Below are 26,527 nucleotides of genomic sequence, written 5' to 3'. Positions count from 1 at the left end.
GGACAGTACCCGCGCCTCCTGGCAGTGCTGGTTGAACCTGGGATTCCCGGCAGGGCCCGATTCGGTCTCTGAGCGCCCCGGAGGTGGCTTCTCCGGTGGGGCAGGCGTGGAAATGGGCACGAGTAAACTCTCGGCCCCTGCGAGCGCTGGAAGGAAGAGTCAGAGACCTTGCAGTAGTTCTCATTCTCTGCCGAGGCCCAAGGGAGGGTCCTAAACGTGGGGCGGGGCGGGGGTGGCCTGTGGGGCAAGCTGGGGATGCCTAAAGGACTGGTGGAGAGATCGGGATGCTCGCTGCTGCCCACCTGAGCAAATGCGGGTCTCAGCCCGAGCGCCCCAGAACCCGCGCTGTGGTCCCCACGCACCACCTGTTGCGCCCGTCTCCCCCCGCCCCTCCCCCCGCCGCCCTCCCACCTCCACAGCCCCGGGAAGTAACAGATTTTTTTTTTTATTAAAAACAAAAGTCACGGATACAGGGTGGTCTCCCCAATCAGGCTCAAGGTGGTGTCCCTCTCGTGAGTCAGTTGTCGCCCTTTTTAAAGTGCTGTTACATCAAGAGGTTACAACAAAAAAATAGACAAAGCAAAACCCAAGAGGGAATGGAAAACGGGACCGGAAGTAGGTCCAGGAGAAGGAAGCAAATAACTTACAGCATAAATAAGTTAAAGTGAACCCAATACTGAACCGAGAGACTCACAGTACATTTATATCCATTGCACATAGCCACTTTGTCATTGGGAACAAGAGTTTCAGAAGTGGACGGGACGGGAAGCGCGGGGCCAGCGAAGTTCCTACATTGTATTCACAATTGGGGTTCCGAGGCTGTACAGGAGGGAGAGGCCCCCTCCCCTTTCTTACCCCCTTCGGTCCAGTTAACCCCATGAGGTCCGATGCCCAGGAGTTCAACCGTGGGGCGAGGTGGTATTTACAGTTGGAAACGGAGACGGGGCCCTGGGCGGGGGCGCCCGGGAGGGGGCGGGCAAGGCCGAGGCGCCCGGGAGGAGAGCGGGCGGGCGGGAGGCTGTATTTACATAGGTCCAGTCCGAATGGCTTGTATCTCGCCTTAGGCCGCCGCGGCCGCGGGTATTTACAAGAAGAGAGCAGCATGGCTTGAGGGCGCGTGGGCGCGGCCGGGCCGGCCCTAGGGCAACAGCGGGGGCTTGAAGGAGCAGTTGCCAGTGCAGTGCCGGGGCGTCAGCATCTTGCAGGAGAAGTGGTGCAGGGCGTCGTGGGCTTCTGGAGAGACAGTCGATTGGGCCATGTTGGGCGCCTCGCCAGGCCTGCGCGGTTCACGGGCTCCCTCGCTCCCCTGTCCGCCAGGGTCTCACCCACCCCCTTCAGGCTCAGGGGTTCTCAAGCGAGAGCATCAGAAGGTGAGAGGGTAGTAGAGAGATCCTGGTTATCCAGAACCACTGCTCTAGTTCAATTGGCCCATTTTACAGAAGAGGAAACTGAGGCACAGTAAGAGGGAGGTCGATCGGCCCCAAACCAGATTTGGACCCGGTGGCAGATTTCCCAATGCTCAGAGCTCAAGGGGCTCTTTCTCCCTATCCCACCGTTCTAGCATCATTTCTCCATTAAAATCAATTCCCATTTCCCTCTTCTCAGCTACTGATCTATGTAGACCTGGCCTTCCCCTCTCACTAGCACTGCCATTCATTCATTCATTCGTTCATTCATTCATTCACTCATTCGCCTGCACAGCCAGCGCCTGGCACCCCTCCTTCTTTCCCCGGCTTCCGCACCTTTTAACTTCTGCTGGATGGCATAGCGCGCCTTCCTCTCTTGGTCAAGTTCGTTACACAGAGTATCTGGAAGACATAGGAAGTAGCCAGTGAGGAAATGAGACCACCTTAGGGCCCGCTGGGGTCACAGCCCGGCCCTCACCCTCTTCTCAGCGCTCAGCCCCTGGCAGAAACAAGTCCTGGAGACTGAGGGAGGGGGCGTCAAAGCTCCAAACTGCAGCTTGGCAGAGGGAGGAAATGGCCTGGGATGGCGCTTAAAGGCAGACGGATCTAACCAAAATTAAAGCAAACTTAGGCATTACTTCCCAGGTAATTTTACGCCTCGATTTTTAATTTAGAAACCATGGAAATTGCCGCGATAAGAAGTTCAATCACTCCATGTAATGATGCCTGCAAGCCGTTTGCTGGGCTCGCTTGCCATTCTGAGGCTAATCAGAGTATACAAAGGGTATTAAATAAAAAAAATAATTGTTAAATTACCTTCAATTTAAATCCAAATGACTGAGCCAACATTGCGGCTCCTGCCAGACGAGAGGCAGTTACGGCCCGTGCACGCGCTCACCTGACTCCCGTCTTACCTCTGACAATTTGCAGCTGTTGCACCATTTCTTCTCGATAAGCCAATTCCCTCTTCATTTGATCCTGAAAATTATCTGTGCAAATTGATTAAGCGGGAGCTGTTACGCACAGCCCCCTCCCTCGGCCGCGTTTCTCCACTCCCCAGCCGCACCCCACCCCCTCCATCTTTGGCCTAGTGGGAAACCCCGGAAAAGGAGGGTTCTGTGGCCCCGGCCTCATGCGGAGCGGCAGCTGCTTGCACTGGGGTCCCGGGCTGAGCCCGGGGCTTGCGGGAAGAAGGCTCTGGTGATGAGGTGGGGCGGGTCTGGATGGGGTACCTTTGAGACTCTGAAATTCTCGCTCCAGCTTCTTGCGGAGCTCCATTTGCTCCAGGAGCAGTTTTTGCAATTCGTCTGTGAAGGGGCGAGAGTGGGAGGTAAAGGAAGAGGGTGGTGGGACTCAGGGGGCCCATAAGGTACCCAGGTCCTCCCCTGGCCGGTTCCCCTGAGATGGGAGTAGGGGAGGATGGGACCGGATGGTAGAGGCCCTCAACACTCAGTTTTTCCATCTGCATCCAAAGGATTTGGGCAAGAAATGGGGTTAGGGGATTAGGCTGCCCAAGAGAATCAAATTCAGGATAGTAGAATGCATGTTGGACTTCTAGGCCCTGGCCCCAGGCGCTAACCAGCATGGTTTCTGCTTTAAGTTGTCCCTAACTGCCTAAGCTTAGAGGTTGGCCTAGGAAGACGAGGTTTACCCCTTCAACTGACAGACTTAACCCCTCCCTTCAATGATACAGACCAGAGAGAATCTGGTCAAAGCCTTGGACCTCTGCCCTGGAAAAATACATATATTCACAACAGTTTGTTTACAATTTCAAGAGGTCCCAAGACCCCAAATTCATGCTAAGAACATGCTCATATAAAGCACCAAGGATTTTGACGGTAATCACATAGCCTGTAAAATCTGTAACTAGGAAGAGTGGACGACCACCAGTGCTTCTCTCCCTCCCCACACCAATTTCCAAGCCCAACCCTGGGCTGGGTGGGGGCAGGGAGAGGCAATTGGGTGTGGAAGGCCCCACTGGTGCCCTCAAAAGCAGCTCCAAAGGAGTGGCAGGGGGCTGCCCTGACCACGGAGCTATTGGTATCTGGTCCTCCACATGGGGAGCCTCTCTGAGAAATCCTCCCCTAGCAGGTGCTCAGAAAACACAAAAATGGGAGACAGAGAAGCAAAGTCGGTGAGAAGCTCCTTTCTCTGTGCCTGAAGTCACACTCTTCCTTTTGCAGTGGAGCAGCAACCCCAGGACCCCATTCCACAAACAAGGTCCATCCTCACCTTATTGAGGGTGGGGTGGAGTCGGTTATGCATTAATTCCATGAAAAAAAAAAACAAAACAAAAACAAAAAAACCTCTGAGACATTCCTAAAGTAAATGCGTCCTCAAAATCTTGCTATTCAGATGAGGTTGAGAGACCCTGATTGCCCTGTCTGATTGTCCACATGCATCAAGTTCTGAGGATCATTACTCATTTTTCTTTCTCACCGGGCTATTCAGACAGGCCCGGCCTTAGGAACTCGGGGTGGCTGGTTCCCTCCCCTTGCTCACTTCACCCTTCCACTCCCCGCCCCCCACCCCGACCTCTGTGCCAGGATAATGTGTCCAGGGAATTATCCGTTTGGCTCAATGAAGACTGATTCCCCAAGAGCCTTTTCTTCTCACACTCACTCCTACAGGAATAACACCCCTTTACAAGAAGGGCCCATCGCCCCCAAGCACAGTGTGCCCCCATTTCACAGATTTAACCTCACCTCTGGCCAGGTTCTCGATATCTTTCTCCACTAGTTGAGTTCCCGTGACATCTAGGGTGAGCCCATCTTCGCCTGGGATACAAGGGCAAGTAAGAGGGGTTTTGTCCTGGGAGAGGCCTTGGGAGGGGAGGGGTGAGCTTCCTGGGAACTGTGCTAAGTTGGAAACCTATCTCAGACGCTCTGCCTTTAGAGGAGACAGTTACAGGCATCCAGTACTACCCACCTTTCAAGTCATTATTTTAGGGGTACAGCCTTTATTTTAGAGAGTGACCCGCTGGAAGAGAGTGGACCCAAGGGAAACAGGCTATCTTAGGGCAGGAAGTGCCCTTTGACCTGTTTTATGTGGGTGATGGTGTTCCTCATATCCTAGTAAGCCTCCTTCCCTCACGGAAGAGCCCCAAACCCACCAAGGAGGTAAGCAACTCAGGAAACCTGGCCTGAACCTTGCCCACACTATTTAAATATTTATGTGCCAGCCGAGAGAGAGGAACGGCAGCCCCTTAGCCTTGCCGCTGGAGCAGGTGGAAACCTGGGCGACCTGGGGCCCAGCTCCCGGGTGGGGGTGGAGTGCGAAGGTCCTAGGGCTCACCTCTGTCTGTATTTGCGGGACTTGGCTGGGAGATACTCCTTTGGTCTGGATAGGATTTCCTTGTTTCCAAATCGTCGGCAGTCGAGTGATTGTCTTCCTTATCTGGCTCTTAAAGGCAATAAACCGAGTTTCAAGGAGACGCAAAGAAACCGTGACCCCGATACGGCCAGAGCTGCCGCGGTCGGGGCGCCCGAGCCCTAATTAAAAGCGTCGTGGCCGCCGCTGGTTCCCGGCTGTGCGCCTGGGCTCGCACCCTCAGGCTTTGGGCCGGGCACCCCCTCCCCCGCGCGCGATCTGCTCATCTCCGGCTCCACGCCCCCTCCCCAGCCCCTTGGAAAAGAGCAAAACGAGCAGCCGAGCCCACCAGGGACAAGCGACCTACATCGCGTGCAGATACTGGGGCACCGCGAGCGCGCGTGGCCGCCGGGTCTACCTGCGCCGAGAACGCGGCCCAGGCGGCGACCCTCGGGGTGGCAGCAGCGGGGGAGACATCTTCCCCGGCCTGGCCTGCCCGGATTTCCGAGGCCCTCAGTCCATTCTCTGAGAGCCACTGGGTCCCGCGCGCACGTGCTCCACGTTGGGCTGCAGCTACCATGGCACTTCAGGGGTCCCCAAGGGGGTGGCTAAGCGTCCCCACCCCCTCCCGGATCCGTCCTGACCACAGGGGACCTCTCGGCCAAAACACTTGCTGAATAAATGAGAGGATCTGAAAAGGACGCCAGGCGTGGTTTGTAAAAGGTTTAACCCAGTGCCTGAGGTGTACGTGAGCGGTATCTATCTATGCGGTGGAGAGGGCGGATGTAAGTCTTTGGGAGTCCTCGCTTAGCTTCCTTTTTCTTTCACTGTTTTTCTTTCCCTCTCCCTCTTTCTCTCATTTTCTCTGCCTCTGTCTTTCCTCTTCTCGTCTTCCCTCGCAGGCCTCCTCTGGCCCCGGCCCTCTGCTCGCGGTCCCCCCATCACATTGGCCAGGGACCTCGGCAGGGGGGCTGGGGGCGTTACCGTGGGCCTCGGGGGTGCAGAGGTAGGAGGCCGCGGGCCCCAGCGCCGCCGCCGCGCTCTTCACGTGCTCCTCCCGCTCGGGCGCGTACACCTGCGGCGGCCGAGAAATGACAGGCGGTTAGGGGGGGCGTTTGGCGGCGGCTCGCAGCAGCCCAGCCCTGCGCCGCGGCCAGGGGGGAACATGAGGGGGTGACGGAGGTGCGCTCGCCCGCTGGACCCGAGCGCCCCGGGCGGCCGTGACGCACGCGCCGCAGCCTTGCGCCCTCGGAGGCCGCATCACCGTTGTAGATTCCTGGTAATTATTAGCGCCCTCGAGAAAATTACCCGAAACACACAGCGGCTCCTAAGCCAAGGGCAGCTGAAAGCCGCCCCCACCCTCTTCGCCTGTCTCAGCGTCTTCCCTCCCGCCCGCGCCCAGTCCCCGGTATAAACGACGCCTTTCGCATCCGGCTAATGATTCGTGTTTTAATGGACCGAATGGAAATGTACAGGTGTGCGCACCCACTTTCAAGTGCACACCCCCCACCCGAACCCCCGGCCCCGGCAACCAGAGAGCCCCTCTCCCGCCCCGCACACCTTCTCGACGACAGCTTCCCGCCAACGAACCCTGCGGTTCCTAGGGCAGGAATACGAAGAGACTCGGAAAACTACGAGTTCGTGTGGAGGAGGATTCCGGGGACCCGGTACTGCGGCTTGGTGGAGAGGCATCCCTCTCCTCTGTTTACCGGCTCGTCTTCCCCGGGGCTCAGATCCCCATCCGGGAGGGCGTGCTACCGGCCCGGCATGTTGAGCGCTTTTCTCTGGATTTTGGTCCCTTTCCTCCAGACCCATTTTATTTCTACCTTTCTGTCTCTGTGTGACTGCCAGTCTCTGCCTGTCTCCTCCCCACTCCCATCAGCAAAAACACAGCACACGCATTTTTCAGGCCTGCCCCCACCCCACCCCCTGATCTTCCTAAACCCTCAGTCGGGGGTCCCAGCGAGCCCAGCTCCACAGAGCTCCCGAAGCTGGGCCTATCCAGAGCAGCCGGGGCCTACTGCTGGAACGCCCGCTCAGAACAAAATTCCCGTCCCCGCCCCCGGCCAGGGCCTGCCCCACATCCCAGAGCTGCCGAGGGGTAAGCAAAGAGGTGCCCCCAGCGGGGCGGGCGCGGGGCTCACCTTGGCCGGCGCGGGCCCCCCCAGCGGTCCGCAAGACTCTCGCAGCTCATAGCCGCCGCTTGGCGGGCTCCTCTCCGGTCTCCGCACCATGTCGTCGGCCGCCAGGTCCCCAAATGCGGACCGACTGGCTGGGGGTAGACCCGGGGGGCGCCGGGGACGAGGGCTGCCGCCGTCGGGAGAGTCTGTGGGGCCGTCGGCGCCCGATGAGGTGGTAGACAGGGGCCCTGCCTGCTGGTCGCCATCAGGGCCGTCTCCTGTGCTGGGCGCGCCGGGCGCGCCGGGCTCGGCCTCGTCCGGGGCTCCCTCGTCGTCGGGGAAGCGGTTGGACTCCACGTCCACCTCGGGCTCGTCCGCAGTGTCCACGTCGGGGGAGGCGGAGTGGTAGCTGGAGCTGCCCTCGCTGAGAAAGTCCGGGCTCACGTAGCCGCCGCCTGACCCTGTGCCTGGCCCGGGCCCACGGGCTGGCCCGCCGCCGTACGCGTCGCGGGCGCTACCGTAGAGCTTGGCGATGCTCTCGGCGTCCTTGACCACAGGCCGGAAGGCCGACACGTAGGAGCCTTTGCGTGCGGGCGGCGGGGGCGGCGGGGGCAGCGGGGCCAGTGGGGGCGGCAGCGCCTCGTCCGCGCCCTCCTCGTCCAGCGGCCCGCGGGACAGCGCGCTGGGGCAGCGCTCCTCTGCGACCAGGCCGCCCTCCTTGGTCGGCTCGGCACCGTCCAGGGGCTCGGGGCCGCCGCCACCGGCAGCAGCCGCCGCCGCCGCCGCTGCCGCCGCTACAGCTGCCGCCACGGCTTTGGCTTGGCTTTGCGCGGCTGGATAGGGCGGCACTGGGAGGCTGCCTGCCGCCGGCCAGAACATGGGAAACGTCGGGTACACGGTGGCTGCGGCAGCCGCCGCAGCCACGGCCGCTGCGTCCTTGGCTGCTCCGGGGGGCTGGTGACCCCAGAACATGGCGCCGCCGCCCGGGCCAGCCCCCGCCCCGGGGGGCAAGTGGCCGGTTCCTGGGCCGCCCGCGCCTGCGCCAGTGCCCGCGCCCCCGCCGCTGCCGGTGCCTGGGCCGCCCTTGGGTTCGCCCGCGCCTAGCACGGGGTCGTCCTTCTTGGGGCAGAGGCCGAAGGCCGTGGGGAAACCGTAGGGATGAGGGAAAAGCGGCGGGGGGAGCTTCTGCAAGAGGCCAAAGCCCTTGCTGGGCACTGGGATCACCGGGTAGCTGCGTACGCCGGCGCCGCCACCAGGCCCTCCAGGGCCCGCGGGGCCGCCAGCTCCCGCCGCCAGACCAAGTCCCCGCTGCGCGTGAGGAGGAGGCGGCCCGGGAGGCCCGGCGGCCTCTTCTTCGCCACAGCGCAGGCTTTTGTGGGGCGGCGGGCCCGGGGCCATCTCCGCGCCGCACCCCGGGCCGCCCCCGCCGCCGCCACCAGCACCACCCTTCCCCTGCCCACCCGACCCGCCATTAGCGCCGCTGCCTCCTTGCAGCGAGAAGGTCCGCTTGCGAGTGCCACCATTGAACATGGCCTTGACGTCCTCCCAAGCGTGGCTCAGCTCGTCCGTGGCCGACTTGTCACTGAGTTTGAGGTGTCGGCGCCACGAGTTAAAGTTGGCTGCGTCGGGCTGCGTGTACTTGGCGTCGGGTGTGCGGTGCGAGTGGAAGATGAACTTGTTAGGCGAGAAGTACATGCTGCAGTAACCGCACTTGATACACTTGGCACGCGAGCTGTTGTAACGCGCGGGGATGAAGCTGCCACGCGAGCCCCAGGCGCACTCGTGCACCACATCGAAGGCGAAGTTCTCGGGCAGCTTGGGTGGCTTGTGCTCGCCCAGGAACGACTTGCAAAGGCGTTCGGCCTCGCGCTTGGTGATCATGCCGCAGCGGCGCGACGAGATGGGCATGGCCCCGGCCCGACGCAGAATCTCCAGCTGCACCGGTGTGCACTGCACGCACGTGATGCCCAGGGCCACGCGGCGGTTGTGGATCTCATTGTAGCTGTAGTTCTTGAGGAGGGTGTTGGAGATCTGCGCCAGGCATAGGCGCTCCTGGCCGTCGATGACCAGAGACACGATAGGCACCCCGTACAGCGACGTCTCGCCCACCTGGTTGGGTTTGAGAGCGCTGGAGCCCGAGTAGGGCTGCAGCTCCTGCTTGGAGTTGGGCGAGGAGTTGCCCTCGCGCCCCGGCCCCAGCTGAGTGGTGAGAGCCTCCATGCCGCCGCTCCTGCGAAACAGAGAAAGCAGAGAGCCGATGAGCCATTTTCAGCGCCAACGCCGCTTGGGCCCGCCCAGCAGGGCGCGCCGAGTCGGGCGCGAGGGGAAACTTGGCAATGGGGAGTCCAAGCTCATTCGCCCCCTGGATGGGCGCCTTTTGTTATTCAGACGCGTGCTGGCGCTGGAACAAAAGCCCCCGGGGTTTGGAGGAGGAGTAGGGGTAATTGAGACCTCAGGAATGCCCCGGTAGCTAGGAACCTGATCCTCTTTTCGGACAGGGGAGGAAGTGGGGCCCAGAGACGGAGAGTGACTTGCCCAAGGCCACACAGCAAAGCCATTGCCGAACCCAGGCTTCCTGGCGCCCAGATCCGTGCGTCTTCGGCCACCCTCGCAGGCTGCCCTACCCGTCCGGGTCCTGAAGCCCTGACGTCGGGGACAGGCCGCCCCTCTGCTCAGTCGCGCATGCACGCGGGCGGGGGCAGCGCAGGGCGGAATAGGGAGGGGGGAGGGGCGGTCACTGCCCATCTCCAGACAGTAGGGGGCGGGGCGGGGGGGAGGTGGCAAGGAGAAGGAGGAGGGCCTAGAGGCCGTGAGGGAGGCGGGGAGAGACAGAGGCGACCGCTGTTCGTGGTGCTGAACCCGACTCCTTCCAAAGCACGCCGTGAGTGCCCAGCCCCAGGGTTGCCCCCACTGCACCCAGCTCCGCGCCAAGCCGGCTCCCCGGGATAACAGCACTGCTTTCCACAAACACGAGCTTTTCCTCTCACGCCCGGAGCCTCGCGTTCGTTGAGCAGAAAGATTCCGGCTGGAAATATAAACCGTTTTCTTTCCAGCCATCGGTGGGATCAGGGTCAAGCAATTCCTAACCACATTTTCTGCATTTTTAGCTGCGTTCCAGACCAAAGCTGGTTTCCCTCCGGGTCAGCATGTGGGACGGAGAGGTTCTCAAGGAAGTTTCTCAGAAGCCACTTCTCTTTTGCTTCTAGGTATCCACTCCCTAAGTTTTCCTCCTTCAGATATGCCTTTCCCACTCAGGCCAAATGCAGTCTCCCCAGGTTCTGAGCGTCCTCTTTTGGGGGCGTCTTTTTGTTGTTGTTGTTGAGTATCCTTCATGACGGGCTGTCCTGACTCATATGGGCTGAGAAGGATTCTGGCCGGTCTCTGAAGCCACCACAAGGCTCCAGGTCAAAAGTTACTGCTGGTCCCGAGCTTTGCTCTCTGGCCGAGGCAGGGAGGCAGCCGCGTCTGCGGACATCAGCAGCGGGAAGGAGCCGGGGCTTGATGCCTGGGGCCCCCTAGGTGGCTGAGCCCAGCCACGTGTCCTCAGACACCGAAGGATCCCACCCGGCCCATGGCTGCAGGGGCTCCTGCGGCCCAGGCAGCCCAACCCCGAGGGCCCCTCCCCTAAACTCGGCAGAAAAGGCAAATCCATTTTTAAAGGGGGAAGCTCTAGCAGGACAGGGCATCCGAGCTCAAAAGCTTCATCAAGGAGACTGGGATCTTCTGTCGGTCTGTCTCTCTCCCTCCCTCTCTGTTTGTCTAGGTACCCCGCATCTGTCGATCTTATCTGTTCCTGAGCTGTCTGTCTCTCCTCGCTAGCTCCTCTTTCTCCCATCTGTCTTCATACCTTCTTCAAGTATCAAGCTATTTATCTGTTATCTGTTTCATCTTTATCTCCGTGGATCGAATTGAAACTAGTAGACCCTCCCTTTTGCGTTGAAGTCCCTTGCAACATTTTAGGAGGCAAAAGCACTGTCCTAACTCCTCGGCTGAGGGGTCAGCAAGAAAAGCCCCGCACCCCCCTTTTAAGGGTTCTCAGGCTAGGGAGGTGGCGAGGGTTTCACGGTTCTGGGAAATGATGATGTCTTCTCGGTTTCCCGAAATCGGCAAGTGTGCCTTGCCCGCATGCAGTGAAGGGAGCGTCCTGAGCCGAGGGCGTCCTCCCCAGGCTGACGGTCTGGAGTTCCCCCGGGGTTTTCCCTAATGGGGGAGGGGGCTCCGGACCCCGGAGCCAGGAGAAGGGGGACCCTAGGAAAGGAACCGAATTTCGAAAGCCAGAGTGGAAAGCCCGGGCAAAGGGCTGTGCGCAGCGACAAGGAGCAGCGGCCAGGGCGGCTCAGGGAGCCCTCTCCGGCTCGTGGGGCTTGAGGGGTGAGCTTGGAGAGGACGACGAAGCGGGAGGCAGGCAGCGCAGAGTGAGGCGATGGAGTCTTTAGGTATAATAATAAAAACAACCACAAGAACCCAAATCGGAAGAACTAAACGAAAAAAGCTGTAGAGACAGGGCGCGGGGGCAGCCGGCGACCGGGCGCGGGTACTCACCGTGCGGCGGCGGCTGGAGCCGGGCGAGCGGTGAACGGAGGTGCGCGGCGGGCGGAGCGGCGGGCGGGAGTCCGGGATCCGCCGGGCTCTCCGGGTGACGGCGCGGCCCCTCCCCGCGCGCGCGCACAGCCGCGCTCCCGGGCTCCCCGCGCTCACACTCGCGGTCCCGCTGGCCCCTCCCGCGCGGCGCCGTCTCTCAGCAGGCGCGGGGCTCCAGGGTCCCGGGCGGGGAGACTTGTGCCCTGTGCCTTTGCCCCTGATGCCCCGGACGAGCCCGGAGTGGAGGCCGAAGCCTGGAGCGCATGGCGCGGCGGCGGGCAAGGCGCGGTGACAGCCCGAGTGGCGAGGCCAGCGCGGGGCGGGCGCGCCTGACATCTGCGAGCCGGGGCGCCACACCCACCGCCCGCGCAGTCACTCGCGCCCTCCCGGGGTCCTCTAGCCCGCGGGCCACGCGCCGCGCCCTCCGCCTCCCCACAGCCCCCGGGCCTGGGCGCCCCAGGTAAGCGGCCACACACCTGCTCCCTGCGCCCGGCACCTGCGGCCCAAACTCATTAAGGGGACCAGGAGGGAGGTAGGGCCCGGGGCCACAAAGTTTGCCCCCAAGAACAAAGTGGGGAGGCCTCAGCGCTCCCGGCTAAGGGGCCAGAACCGAGACCAAGGCCAGGTAATGGGGCTACGGAAGATTCAGAAGGAAAGGGAGAGGGGATGGGTACTGCACTTTCGGGCCAAGGCAGTGGCCTTGGGAAGCCAGTAGCGTGGGGAGCCGGAGCAGAGATCAGGGTGTGGGGTACCAGGGGATGGCAGCTGGAAAGGGGCAGAACCAACTCCCCCACGGCTTCAGACTTGGATGCGAGGTGTCAGGACAGCTCCAGCCTGGAGAGGGGCGACCTCCTGCCTCCTTCACTGAGCTGTGGACTCGGGAACTGGGTTTGGAGGTCCTAGGCCTTGACTCTCCCCCCACCAACACCAACCAGCCCAGGGCTGGAGCCAAGTCATCACTGGGAGATACCTGGGGTCAACAACTAGTTGACCACTAGACTACTCCCTAGCTCTCCTGTGAAATCAGTTTCCCCGTGGTGGGGTTCTAGCCCCTGATGCTGCAGCTCCCTGGCATCTTCTCTCTTCCCAGAGCTCCATTTCTCTCCACCCCTCTCTTTTCTCTGTCGGCTTCTGTCTTCACCATCCTTTTCCCCCACTACCCCAGTGGGTCTCATCTTCTCCCTCTCTCTCAATCTCCGTCTTTCCTTATTTGAGTTATCAGTCGCACTCCCTCCCTCTGTGCCCGCACCCGTACGCCCCCTCGCCCCCCACCCCTCCGTGGCATTAAGTGTCCTTAATGGACACGTTAATTAAACTGTAATTAATCATACTGTCCGGCCCAAGTTTGAACAATTACCCTAATCAAACAGAAGTTAATAATGGCAGGCATAGCCCGGGGCGCGGCGGGCCGCCAGGGCAGGGGGCGCAGCGGCCGTGGCGGCTACCGACGCGGGCAGCAGCGACGAGAGCAGCCCGTCCTTGGAACCCGGGCGGCGCCATAAATCTTCCGCGGCCAGCGGCGCCGGGTCGCCCTCGCCCCCGCCCCCTCGTTTTCCCTCTCGCTCTGGGTTACAGGCCCTCTCCCCTCCGGCACTCCGGCTCCTCTAGGGTTCGTCTCGCCCTTCTCCTCCACTTCTCTCCTCTGTTACTCTCTTCTCTGCGGGGTCGCAGGGACCCTGGGACATGCCTTTGGGGGTGGGAGCGGATCGCCCAGGCCTACCCTCGGAGAGAGGGGGTGGCCAGGCCCTAGGACTCGTTTGCCACCCCCTTCTCCCCTTGGCTAAGGCGTTTTCCGAGGCCACGAAACTACCCTCCCCCCCAAGTTTGAGGGCTTAGTCTCTGCTGCGGGGTCTCTACTAGAGGGGTTCTTGCTCTTTCACCTTCCAGAGTTCCTGTCTTTCTCTCCTGGATTTCCTTGTCTTTCTTTCTTTCCTCCCAGAGCCTGCTCAGCCCCTTTTCCCTCTCTGACTCTTGCCCCTCCACTGGCGCGTCTTTCCCAGGCTCTGCCTCTATCCCGTTCTAACTCTGCCGATCTCTACCTCCCTCCCGCCCCACTTCCCTCCAAGGAAAACAGGAACCTATTTTCCGTCCCGGTCCGAGAGCCGCCCCCAGCATCCACCTGCTCATCCCCCCTCCCTCGGCCGGCCTCCCCACCCCATAATTACAATCCCGTTCGGTAATTATTCTTAGTCTCCTAATGATTTTTAAAAAGGCATCTCAGAATTCGGCGTGGTGGTGACAACGGTCTGGGAGCCAGGACGCCCCCGGGGTGGTGGGGCTTGGGAGTGGGAAAAAGATGGGGAGGATTCCCCTGAGCAGGGCCTGCCTGCCCTGCCTCTATTGTACTGCGAGGGCCAGCAACGCCTCTGGAGCCGGCCTCTAGAGAACTCCCGGCAGCCGGGCCGCGGGGCCCCGGGGACTTCTCAGACAAAAGTTCTCTTTGCGGGTTGCAACGCCAGGGGGGTGCAGGTTCACCCCTGCGTCTCCGGTCAGAACCAAACTGCGGACAGCTCCCTGCACCCGGTCCGGCTTCGCAGACCCACCCTGCTCTCTCACCCGGGTCTGGACTGGAGAAAGACTTAAAGGAGTTTGGAGAGAGGCTGAGGAGGCGGCACCGCTCACCTGAGGGGTAGTGATCTCCGGGGAGCGGGTCTTGGGGTCGGAGCTGGGCTCTGCTCTGGAGTAGCGTCCAATTGGTTAGTATCACCGCAAAGAGCATTTTACAGTTTGCAGACAGCCCGTTCTCACAACAGCCCTGGAAACAGGTAGAGATCATTTATTCCCATTTTACAGGCAGGAAACCGAGGGTCAGGCAGTGGAGGCCAACTCACCCGGGTTCCTCGGTCAATAAGGGGTGCAGGCTGATCTCCCAGACCCCAAATGTCGTGCGTTGCACGCTGCCTGGAGGGCCTCGTTTAGTGAAGGAAGACAAGCGCTGCGCAGCTCATGAGGAGCTTTTAGGATCGCCCTCAAAACACTCCGTGAGGAGGAAACAGGCCTAGCAAAGCCAGGTCACTTGCTCAGATGCAGGCAGCCAGTGCGGGGCAGCGCTGGGACTTGAACTCAGGCTCAGACAGGGGAGGGTGGCACCCCTCTTGCTCAGACACGGCTCTGAGTCGTGCGGCCCTGTTCAGAGCCTGGGGAACCCGCGGGAGTCGGTGCCCTTGGCCTTCCTGACCCCCATTGGCGCTGAATCTTTTATCCACTGCCGTGTGCACCAGGGTCGGAGGGCCAGACTCTGGATCAGGGACGCGCCTGGCGTGCACCCGACCAGCCCCGGGTCCGTGCTGCCTCTGAGCCCCCGGCGTCGCGTGCACACAGCCGGGCGTCCCACGCCCATTCCGGCTCCCGCTTGGGCTGGGGCTGAGCGGCCGCGCCTCCTCCTCAAGCACATATTTTTTACCAGTTGAATTAACGGCAGTTTTCGTCAGTTAATTAGGTTTAATTTACATAATTAGTACAGTATAAAGAGGATTGGGGATAATCATGGGGTACGTAGCGCTTACTGTGTAAACACGTATTCTGAATTAAAAATCAGATGTAATTAAGGCGCGCAGGCCCTGTTTAGGCAGGGTTTTAATTGTAATGAATTTCTAATTAACACTCAATGATTGCCAAATGCAAAGGGCTGTAAAATTTTCTTGTAGTTTTGCTAATTTATTGTTTACTTAATATCTGGATATTAATCCGACGACCAGATAGACCCTAGCCCCACACGGCGGCCCGGCCCGAGCAAATGAAGGTGGCCGGGCGGGGCCTGCTGGCCGCAGTTGAGAGCAGAGGTGAGGTCGCGGGGGAGGCGGGGGCCACAGAACCCGCACGAAGGTGCTCAGAAGTGCCCACCTCGCTCCGTGTACAGACGGGAAGACTGAAGCTCCAGGGAGGGGCCGGGGCTTGCTGGAGGCCATACACTCGGGGTTCCTGCCTCCCAGACCCGGCTCTTGGGGATCAGAGGCCAGGCCAGCGCTCCTGCCAACGAAGGACTTCTCCCTGGGGACATCAAAAGGAAGGAGAAAAATCTCAGCCTAGATCCAGTTCTACTGACCACTTGAGTAACCATGGATCTTGACTTGGCCTCAATATGTGCATCTGTAGGATGGGCACACTGGCACTTTGCAGGAGTGAAGGGTTGACTCAGAGGCCCAAGGGCACTGCAGATAAGCATCTTTCTTCTGGAGCCCTGAGGGGTTGGGGGATGGAGCTTGAGGGACACTGCTTGAGTGTAGGTCACTTAAGCTTGGAGGAGGGGCAGAGCCTGGAGGATTTGAGAATGGTTTGAAGGTTGCAGAGCCTGGCTCTGCCCAATCTGGGGCTCTCTCTGCACTTGGGGATGCAAGTTAGGCTGGGAGGGACTGAGGAGGGAGCCCAGGACAGACTTATTTGCCCCAACCAGACATAGATATTCCCAAGGCCTGAACAGAGGTATTTGTGAAAGAGGGTGGTTGAGTATCTCAGCTGGCGCCAGGACTCCTCCCCACCCCAAAATCTCTAGTTTGGGTCCCAGTTGCCTCCCCTCCCCCAAGGGTTCACCTGCTGTCAGTCCCAGCTTAGCCCTAAGTCTCTTTCCAAGGTCTTTAGCACAGGGGAGACTCTGTGGGCACTTAGAAATTTCCTACCAACCCAAGGAACACACAGGAAGAAAATTCAATGGCCCTTGGAGGCTTCCGCCCCACAGAGCAGGCTACCTTCATTTCTCTCCTCAGTGCCTGCCTTTCAGAAGCCCCAGAGGACTCTCCTGGACACTACACTGACCCTCCTCTAAGCCTGTCTGCTTGCCCGGACCCCTCACTCCTGTCTGTCTGATGCTATCTTATTTTCTTCATTGGATTGTTCACTGGTTAATATTTCCTGATTTGTTTGTGCGTGTTTTCTGTCTCTCCCACTGGAATGTTTTGTTTGCTGCTGTATTCCCAGGGCTTAGAACAAGGTCTAGCACACAGTTGGTGCTCAACATGTTAGTTAAATGAATAAGTGAACAACTTTTGAGTGGAAGGGCTGTGACCAGATTTGCTGGCCATAGTGATTGAACGGTGCCCTTGTTGTCTAGTGGCCAATCAGGTTCTTCAAGAGTTGTAGGTTCTATGCTTCCTGGTGATGTCTAGGAAGGTCTTGGGATTCTCAGCCTCCACACAGATTCAGGCAAGGCTACTCAGGCAGAGCCTCTGAAGGCTGAAGGCTGGTTCTCACAGGAGGGGGGGAATGGGCTCTGGCAGGTAGGTGGGGAGCAGCTGGCAGGCTTGCTGAGCGCTCCCTGGTAGCAAGGGCTTCCTTCCCAGGGCCTCCTCCACACAACATGGTGGGGGGAGGGGCTGGAAAGAGAACAAACTCTGGACTCAGCAAGGCTTGGGTTCAAATCCCAGTTCTGCTCTGTTTGAGTCTCCAAACTTGCGTCTGTAAAATAGTTCCTGGCCTTACAGGGTCAGGGATATACTGGGTCCCACAAGGATGTCATAAGGATTAAATAAGGTGCTGGGTGTATGGCGCATAGCCAGGTCTGGGACTAGATTGAGTGCCTCGGGTGCACAATTTAAGCAGGGATTCACTCTCAGGCTCCTGAAAATTCTCCTCATAGTCCCAGCCTTGCACAAAGCAGATGGCACAGAGTAGGTACACAATATCTGTGAGTTCCCCTTCCCTGACGGCCTCAGATCAATTCTGGACAGCTGCCTGAACATCGGTGGAGTTCAGTCTGCTTGCTGGGACAGGTTGAGCTTTATTGAGATGTAATTCACATATTGAAAGTGCACAGTTCAATGGTTTTTCGTGTATTCAAAGAATTGTACACCATCACCACTATCAATTTTAGAATATTTTCATCACCCCAAAGAGAAACCCATACCCATTAGATATCACCCCATCTTCCCACCCTCCCCCAGACCCTGGCAACCATTAATCTACTTCCTCTTTGCCTATTCTGGACTTCTCATATAATTGGAAATGTACACTATATGGTCTTTTGTGTCTGGCTTCTTTCACTGAGCATGTTTTTAAGGTTCATCCATGTAGTAGCATCTATCAGTACTTCATTCCTTTTTATTGACAAATAATATTCCATTGTATGGATATCCACATTTTGTTTTTTCATCCACTGATGAATATTTGGGTTGTGTCTACTTTTTGGCTATTTTGAATGAAGTTGCAATGAACATTAATGTACAAATTTTTGTGTGACTGTATGTTTTCATTTCCCTTGGGTACATACTAGGTGTAGAATTGTCAGGTCACATGGTAACTCTATGTTTATCTTTTTTTAAGGAATTGCCAGACTGGTTTTCCAAAGCACTGCACCATTTTATATTCTCACCAGTAATGTATGAGGGCCCTGATTTCTCCACATCTTTGACAGCACTTTTTATTATTTTTTTTTTTATTATACCATTCTAGTGGGTGTGAAATGGTATCTCACTGTGGTTTTGGCTTGTATTTCTCTGCTGTGTAATGATTTTGAGCATCTTTTTCATGTGCTTATTAGCCATTTGTACATCTTTCGAGAAATGTTTATTCAGATCCTTTGGCCACTTTTTCAACTGGATTGTTTGTATTTTTATTATTAAATTGAAAGAGTTCTTTATGTATTCTAGATACAAGTCCCTTATCAGATACGTAATTTGCAAATATCTTCTCCTGCCCTGTGAGTTGTCTTTTCACTTTCTAATGATGTCTTTTGTTTTTAATTTTGATGATGTCCAATTTCTCTCTTTTATTTTTGGCTGCTCGTGCTTTTGGTGTCAAAACTGAGAAGACTTTGCTGAACCCAAGGTCATAAGATTTACTGCTATGTTTTCTTCTAAGACCTTTATAGTTTTAGCTCCTACATTTAGGTCTCTGTTCCATTTACAGTTAATTTTTTGTGTCTGATAGGAGGTAGGGATCCAAATTTCTTCTTTTGCATACAGATATGCAGTTGCCAGAGCACCATTTGTTGAAAATATTATCCTCTCCCCATTAAATTGTCTTGGCACCCCACTGGCTTTTCTGGTCTGGAGAAATGACTATCTTCCTTTCTCCAGGAGAGATGGGGCCTCCCCAGAGAGGGGGGCCCAGCCAGCCTCCTCCCTCTGCAGATGCAAATGGAAGCTCACTGCTCAGGAATCAGGAACCAGTCATTCCTCCGCAAATATTGTTGAGGTGTTCCCTCTTCCCCCACTGATAATTGTCTTCTTCCTCTGCCTCCTGACGTATGTGGCATGTGCCTTTATTACGACACGGTCTGGGATGAAGTGACAATGGAGTGTTCCATGTCTCTTAGTGGAGCGAGAGTTCTGAAAGAACCTAGTCTGCATCTTACAGGGAGACAGCTGTTGCTGAGGGACCAGCCTTCACCTCAGACAGATCTGGGTTTAAATCTTATGGCTACTACTTCCTGGCTGTGTGGCTTTGGGTGAATTGCTTCACCTCTCTGAACCTCAGCTTCCTCAATCATGAAATGGGCATGCTGGCATCACAGGAATGTTGGCAGAACTAAATGATATGAGGGGCCCCAGCCCAGAGCCTGGCACACAGTGGGGGCTCCAGTTTTCTTAGCTGGTATCAATGGAAATAGGAAAGTGACCCTCCTCCCAATACCACTGCTCCACCCCAGCCCTAATCCTGTCCCTCTCTATCCCTTTACCCTGCTTTATTATTTTATTTTTATTTTTATTTTTTGTAGTTGTACCTCCCCACACATTAGAGACTACAAGGAAATGAATGAATCACACCTAAAGACTAATACTTATAATAATAATAGCTATTACTTATTTTCTGTTATGTTATCTACTGCGCTAGATGTTTGTCATAAATGCATTTCTAATCTTCACAATAACCCTGCAAAGTAGATATTATTATCCCCAGTTTGCAGTTGAGGAAACTGAGGTTCCAGAGTGCAGGGACTAGTTTGCTTTGATCCCTACTGTGTCCCCAGCTCCTGGAACACAGGAGGTGCTGAGGAAGGATCTGATGAATAAATACTGTCTTCAGAGTCTCCACTGGGCCCTGGGGGGAGTCCCTAGTCCTTGGTACTGAGATGACTGAGGCCCTATAAGGGTCAGCCTCCAGGGCTCAAGGAGGCTGAGTTCTGAGCCCTGTTGGGGAGGGAAATGGGGAGGGGAGTGGAGCTGGAGGAGGGAAACTGACTTCTGGAGAATGGGAGTTGGTGGTGCTGGGTGCATGGTGCTGGGAGAGGTAGGGGGAGGGAGGGAGAGAGAAGGAGAGCAGGCAAAGGCTGGTGAGTGGGGAGGGCAGCTGAGGATGGGGGCCTGGAATATGGGCTTTGTAAACTGTAAAGGGCTGTACGCAAGGAACAGCGTATTCCAAAGGCATTTGGGACAGCCTGGGCTGGAAAATGAAGAGGAGACATTTAGTTTCCTATTGCTGCCGTAACTACCACAGTGTTTTAAAACAACACAAATGTATTGATATTATTCTATAATTCTGGAGGTCAGAAGTTAGAAATGGGTTTCACTGGGCTAAAATCAAGGCATTAGCGGGGCTGCATTCCTTCTGGAGGCTCTAGGGAGAATCCATTTCCTTACCCTTTCCAACTTCTAGAGGCCACTTGCATTCCTTGGCTCCTGGGTCCTTCTTCAAAGCCAGCGGTGTAGCATCTTCAAATCTCTCTGCCTGTGCTTCCCTCTTCATTTTTGCTGCACCTCACAGCAGGTAGAACTTCCCCCATCAGGGATCAAACCCGCGCCCCCTGCAGTGGAAGCGTGGAGTCTCAACCACTGGCCACCAGGGGAGCCCCATCCCTCTTCCACTTTAAAGGACCCTTATAATTACACTGGGCTGACCTGGATAATCCAGGAAAATCTTTTTTTTAAACTTAATTATTTTTGTTATTAATTAATTAATTTTTTGGCTGTGTTGGGTCTTCGTTGCTGTGTGTGGGCTTTCTCTAGTTGCGGCGAGCGGGGGCTACTCTTCGTTGCGGTGCGAGGGCTTCTCATTGCAGTGGCTTCTCTTGTTGTGGAGCACGGGCTCTAGGTGCACGGGCTCAGTAGTTGTAGCGCACGGGCTTAGTTGCTCTGCGGCATGTGGGATCTTCCCAGACCAGGGCTTGGACCCGTGTGCCCTGCATTGGCAGGCGGATTCTTCACCACTGCGCCACCAGGGAAGTCCCAGGATAATCTTTAAAGTCAGGTGAATAAGAATCTTAATTCCCCTTTGCCCTGTAATATATGTATATATTGACAGATTCTGGGTGTCAGGATGTGACTATCTTTGGGGGGCTGTCATATTCTGCCTACTACAGTTGTCTCTCAAAAAAGAGGCCCTGGGAAGCTGGAGTGTATGCGGGAACTTGATGATTACAGCATATGGATGAGAGCATGTGTGCATCCAGGTGGGGGCACTTCTGTCCCCACCCTCAGCCTCCTGAGCTACTGCCTGGAATCCAGAGCTTTGCCCCCACTGGGGAAAGCCTGGCCCAATGTCTTGGGCTGAGCCTGGAGCTATTGCCCTGAGCTGCACAAACCTCCTGGAGAAGCCAAGGCAGGCCTGGGTGTGGGCTGAGGAACACACTGGTGGGGAGCACTGTGGTCACCCACAGGCACTGCCATTAGAGGCCAGAATGCCCATGCCAGGCCCTCACGCCAAATGTGCAGTGGCCCTCGCTGGCGGCGATGTGTCTTATCCTCATCATTTGTCCTTCTCCAGACCTGAAGGGCAGGGGGCAGATGAAAAAGTGGGGAGTCACAGGGATTGAGGAGTGGCTGTGTGGGTCTGTGTATATGTGGGGCGGGGGTGCCTGCAGGAGGAGGCGGGAGGAAACCAGCCCTTTGGAAGTGTTTCGTGCATGTCATGGTCAGCATGGAGGATGATTCAATAATGACACCAACAACCCATTAGGTGGACACTCTTGTTACCCCATTTTACCAATGAGGAAACAGGCCTTTCCAGAGAGGTTAGGCATCCTGCCCAGGGTCACACAGCGAGTCAGTGGAGGAGCCAGGACTCGGGCCCAGGTCTGTGTGACTCCAAGCCCATGCCTTTCAATGCTACATTCTGCTGCCTCCCACACAGGATTGCCAAAAAGGGGTCCAGGAGGCCGTGGAGGGCGGGGGGAGGAGGAGAAGGGTTCCATTTGGGTGTCAGAAGAACTCACGTTGAATGCTGCCTCTCCCACTGCCTTGCTGACCAAGAGATTTAAAATACCTTTAAAACAAATTATTTTTATTATAAAAATAATACGTTTGTTGCATTATATTAGGAAAATGCAGAACAATAGAGAGGAGATTGAAGAGCACCCACACTCCACAGCTGTGCAGTGTTAACTAGGGTCTTGTTCCTAGATGGGGGGATGATGGAGGCCGGGTCACTAAGTTCTCTGAAGCCCTACCAGCCCTGCCAGCCTCCCCTCCATTTATTTAATCACTAATTCTTAAGCATCTCCTGAATGCCAGGCAGTGCCCCAGCTCCTGCCTTCTTGGGGCTCTCACTTGAAAAAGGCAGACAGACGGTGCAAGAAAAGCAATGAGGACAAAACAGTGAGGTCGGGCGGTGACGGGGATCCAGGGTGGGTGGGTGTCAGAAAAGGCCTTCCCAGAGCATTTCAGCTGAGCCTTGGAAGATGAGTAGGAGTTGGGCAGGAGAAAAAGGGTGGCGGGGAAAGGTGTCCGGGGCTGAGGGAACAGCCTGTGCAATGGCTCACAGGCAGAAAGGGCTCAGCTCATTCAAGGAGTAGAGTATCACCCCCTGTGATGGGAACGTGGAGTAGGAGACAGAGGTGGGGCAACCATGCCCCTGCCTTTGCAGGGGTGCTGGGAGGAACAACCAAGGCGAGTGTGAAGGCAGTGTGCCATGCCCAGCTGATACTGCAAGACAGCACTATTTCTCCTCTTTCTCAGAACTAAAGTGATCTGGACACTGGAACTCCGGGGACCCTCCATGCTCTTTTCTCATCCTGCCACCCTCACTGCTTTTCTCAGTGTGCACCCCATTGCTCTCCCTACTACCCACCTCCCCAAATGGGGGAAAGATCAAAGGCAAATTTTGGGGAAGAACCAGCAATGCAGCCTGACTGGATGCTTTTAACTAAGTCTGAGGGCAGGAGAGACTTTTTATCCCTTGCAAGTTAACGCAAACTGTTAGGGGGATAAATAAATGACAGAGCTGCTGATGGACTGTTGGGCTCAAAGGAGGGAAATTTGTCTCACTTTAGAAGAAGGACCTGGAGGGCTCAGCCCCATCGACTTGTTCATTGTGTTGTTATCCGCCAGAGAGGTGGTGACACCACAGCAATTAAGACAAACTTTAGTCTATAAGTTCGTCCCTGCAATCTCGTGGCTTCAAAACAAGACAAATGATACCGCCAAGGGAGGAAACAAAGTCTTTTTCAGACTCTGTCCAAAGTTATGGCGAATATTTGTAGTTGTTCAGCAGAAAATTTGTCATTACGAGGCCTGGGCTCTGCTGGCTCCCCCCGCCCCACTTTATGATCCATCTTGGATTATAAAGTGTGCCAGACCAGGCTGTCTCTGGGACTCCACCTGGCTGCCTCCTGCAGGGTGCCACCCATTGCCAGCCGCACCCACCTGCCTGTCTCTTAGGTTACGGGCATCTCGGGTGGATCAGGACACGGTTTCTGCCAACCGGAAAGGAGTCATGACAAAGCCAGGAAGTGCCATCAGAACCCAGCTCTGCCACCGAGGGCTGGTGACCTCCTCCCATCTCCCTTCTGCTCCCCCTCCCCTGCACCAGCAGCCAGCACCCACAAGCACCAGGCTTGGGGGCTGCGTCCTGGGCCATTTCCTGCTTCCACCTGCCTGGGCTCCCCACCCTTGTCCCGTATCACCACAGCTGTTGGCCTTCTCCACAAGCCCCTCACAACTGATCCTGGCCTCAGCCTCCCACCTGTGGTTGGATTGAGCCATTTCTGGCTGCTTGAAGGGAAAGCACCCCAGCCCCTCAATGAGGAGGTTGGGACCTGGACCCAGTACAGCCTTGGGAGCCCACCTGGCCTCGAGTGTGGAGTCAGGACCCCGCTGGCTGCCTGGGCTGCTGTGGGCTGTTGGCGCTGGCTCCCTTCTTGCCCTCCTGCTTCTGTTGTTTCATGCTCTTCTGCAGCCTTGCCTGGCACTGCCTCTCTCCCCACCCTCCCTGTACTCTATGAACACAGGCTCCCAACCTAACAGAGCCCAGACTTAGCTACAGGACGAAGCTCCAGTGGGGAATTTGGGCAGCAGTCAGTGGGGATGGAAGACATCTCTGAGGCAGCATCATGACCCTGTCTGGGTTCCCCCAGCCCGCAGGGAGGCAGCTGTCCGTCCCCGTCTAACCACCCTGTGCGACAGAGGGGGTCTGCGGAGCTGCCTGGCTGCATGCCAGGGCCTCACTCTGAGGCTGTATTCCGGCCTTCAGCACTGAGTGTGCAGCGATCTGGAAGCATATGCCTTCCCCCCAAAGACTCAGGTCTGTTCAGCTCAAGTGCAAGGCCCCAGGTTCTTGGCCTGCAGACAGGGCACCCATGGCTTCCTCAGCCGGGTTACGGCACCCAGCCCATCTTGCACTGGCCTGACAACCCCCAAATGGGCTGGGCTCAGCTCTGGGTCACACTGCTTTGGGCCACAAGGCCTTTGTCTGACCACATGTGGGGAACAAGGGTCCCACCCTTCCTCCCTGTCCCCATTGCCTTCTTGGAGCATCTCCAAAGCCCTGGGGTCCTGTAACCCATACTTCCCAGCTGGGAAAACCAAGGGCAGGACAAGGAAGGTCCAGCGGGCCGAGTGCTGAGGGCACTCCTTGCCTCCAAGCTCGGGTGGCACCCACCTCCCAGTGTGAACTGCGGGCTCCACGAGGACTGACCTGTCCCAGAAACACCCCCCTCCAGGCTTCAGGGTCTGAGGCCCGAGGCTGCATCCCGTGGGGGTCTGGTCTCCTGGATGTCCTGGTTAGCAGGCAAATGGGTGTCTCTGAGGGTTGGAGTGAGAGACCAGAACAGGATAGTGACAAGCCCTGAGGAGGGGCCTGCGGGCCTGACCCTTCCAGCCCCCCAGCCCTCCCACACTCAGAGCACCTGCCATGTGCCGCCCTGGCCAGGTCCTGGGGTGATGAGTCAGACCCTCAGGGGGCTCACATCTGTACCAGAGAAGCTTCCAAGAGGACGTGCTGTTTGAGAGGGGCCTCAAGGGAGGAGTGGAGGTTGGCTGCACAGGCAGGGTGACGGTGGGTGAGGTGTCACTCTGGGCAGAGGGGAGAGCTCATTCCTGTCCCTCCGTGTTCCAGGTCTCAGTCCTCCATGACCCCTCAGGGCAAGGGCGGCTTGGCCTTGGGGCTGTCAAGGGTGACTGGGGGGATGACCGGGCCCAAATAGGCCAAAGAGGGCCCTGTCAGCCAGAGGGCTCTTTGCAGGAGAACCCCTCAGGGGTCGCCCAGCTCCCCATCTTCCCAAGACTGAACCCAAGGGAAACTCAGACCTTGAGGGCCGCCCCAAAGCTGGGGCTCTAGACGTGGAGTCCACGAGTGAGTGGGTTCCAGGGCTCCATGAACCCTAAGTTGTGGACAAAACTGTGTGTGCAAGCGTGTGGGTGCATGTTATTCTGGGGTGAGGGTCTGTCACTTCTGTGGGACACTTGTGGAGGTCCATGGCCCCAAAAGGTGAGAACCCCTGTTCTGGAACATCAGGGCTGGGAGGAACTCCAGGACTCAGTGGGATCAACTCCTGCATTTACCAAAGAGGAAACTGAGGCTCAGATGGAGACATGCTTTGTCCAAGGTCATCCTGGAAGCTGGTCTCCAGGTCCAGGGCCTTGATGAGCCCTCCAGAGCAGTGTTTCTCAGTGCCAGTGGAGGGCGCTCTGCCTCTGTGTCCTGGGGGTGGCCACAGAGCAGACCCCTGGGCCCCACTCCAAAGGTACTGATATAGTATCTTTGCACACCAGAGTTCCTGAGGACAGGGTATGTGTGTGAGCGCTCACGTGTTACATATGTAGTGCTTGTGGAACTGACTTCTGGAGCCATGGTTAAGAGAACGGCTCTGAGTTCCAAACGGTACTTTGCTACTTACTTGCTGGGTGTCCTTGGGCAAGTCTCTTAGCCTCTCTGTGCTTTGGTTTCTCCATCTGTAAAACGGGCAGATTAAATAATACCTCCTACCTCATGTAATTGGTGCAGAGATTAAACAGGTAGATAAAGTAAGCCCTCAGCACAGTGCTTGCATGGGATGCCTGATCATCTTCCCTCCCTCCCCTGGTTTGGGATTTGGGGATAACAGGCTGGCTGGGTGAAATCTTCTCAAATCAAGAATGAACTTCACGTCTGGGTGGTGGCTGGTTCATGTTCTGGGCTGGGGAGGCCCCTCTGGGGAGCGTCTCCTCCTCAAAAAGTCCACAACACATGCTCCGTGAAGCTCTCCCTGCCCTGGGCACTGACCTGGGGACCAGCAGCCTCGATGGCCCGGGCCTCATCTAATCCTGTGACCTCCCAGCCCCAGGGATGCGGCAGGTGCTCTGCCTCAGGCCCAGGGGCAGCTGGAGCCCTGTACCACCTTGCAAAGTGTTACCAAGAACATGACAACTCTGCCCCAGGAAACAAAAGGATGCCTCACATGGGCTGAGCCCTTCATGGGCAAAGGGCTGAGCAGTGCTGGGAACCACAGTCCAGCCAGTCTCCACTCAGGCCACATTTACTGGGCACCTACGACGCCAGGCTCTGTTCTTGGCACCGGAGGGGTGGATGCCACATGAACAGACCAGAATCTCTGCCCTTGTGCAGCGTACATTCTAATGGGGAGGAGGGGAAGGGAGGAGATGGCAGATAAAATAAACGAGTACAATTAGTGGTTTGTAACAAATGCAATGGAGGACAGTGGTGCAGGCAAGGGGAACATGAGTCCCAGGGGGCAGGTGTGGGCGGGTTGTGATTTTAAATAGAGCAGTCACGTCAGGACTCACTGAGATGCCATATGAACAAAGTCCTGAATGGGACAGAAGTGAGTCATGTGGATACTTGGAGAAAGAACGTCCTGCACCTGGTATGAAGGCCTATGTTAGATGGCATAATACTAGCTGCCAGTAACATAAACGCAAAATAGTTTAGTTCCAGCTCATTTAACAGTCCAGTGCAGGGGTTCCTGGGGGCAGCATGTTCCTCCAACGGGTGATTCAAGGATTCAGGCTCCTTCCTTTTGGACTT

The 26,527-nt window shown here is 56.9% G+C and overlaps 1 protein-coding gene and 1 long non-coding RNA gene across 6 annotated transcripts in view; one reads left to right on the top strand and one right to left on the bottom strand.

Moving 5' to 3' along the window:
• Positions 1-26,527, top strand: part of LOC309624847 — a 55,976-nt gene that overhangs the window by 1,120 nt on the left and 28,329 nt on the right. The window lies entirely within an intron of this gene.
• On the bottom strand, positions 435-20,339 carry SKOR1 (SKI family transcriptional corepressor 1). Of its 5 annotated transcripts, none has more exons than XM_082383293.1 (10): positions 15,260-20,339; positions 14,039-14,171; positions 6,860-9,065; positions 5,700-5,790; positions 4,701-4,808; positions 4,112-4,183; positions 2,639-2,713; positions 2,321-2,395; positions 1,743-1,808; positions 435-1,233 (listed from the first exon to the last, which is right to left on the bottom strand). In XM_082383293.1, exons 3-10 carry the CDS (start codon positions 9,053-9,055, stop codon positions 1,139-1,141), a joined length of 2,778 nt encoding a protein of 925 aa, XP_082239419.1. In that variant the 5' UTR covers positions 9,056-9,065; positions 14,039-14,171; positions 15,260-20,339; the 3' UTR covers positions 435-1,138. The 5 variants fall into 5 exon arrangements, with proteins under 5 accessions (XP_082239419.1, XP_082239420.1, XP_082239421.1 ...); XM_082383294.1 differs by having other exon boundaries at positions 14,039-15,406; positions 19,930-20,339; XM_082383295.1 differs by lacking the exons at positions 14,039-14,171; positions 15,260-20,339 and adding an exon at positions 11,378-11,700.

Source organism: Balaenoptera borealis, assembly GCF_965194805.1.
Source record: "Balaenoptera borealis genome assembly, chromosome: 3".
NCBI classification, from domain to species: Eukaryota; Metazoa; Chordata; class Mammalia; order Artiodactyla; family Balaenopteridae; genus Balaenoptera; species Balaenoptera borealis.
The sequence above is the reverse complement of the archived record's forward strand: the minus strand, read 5'-3'. Positions and strand labels throughout refer to the sequence as shown.

What these genes read in the sequence shown, in the direction of transcription:
- SKOR1 (XM_082383297.1), bottom strand. Translation starts at nt 9,393, where the DNA reads ATGGCTTTGCTGTGTGGCCTTGGGCAAGTCACTCTCCGTCTCTGGGCC. An exon ending in TCCCGCAAATACAGACAGAG is followed by an intron (nt 4,184 to 4,700) that starts GTGAGCCCTAGG and finishes CTTGTATCCCAG; the next exon opens with GCGAAGATGGGCTCACCCTA. An exon ending in AGAATTTCAGAGTCTCAAAG is followed by an intron (nt 2,396 to 2,638) that starts GTACCCCATCCA and finishes CAATTTGCACAG; the next exon opens with ATAATTTTCAGGATCAAATG.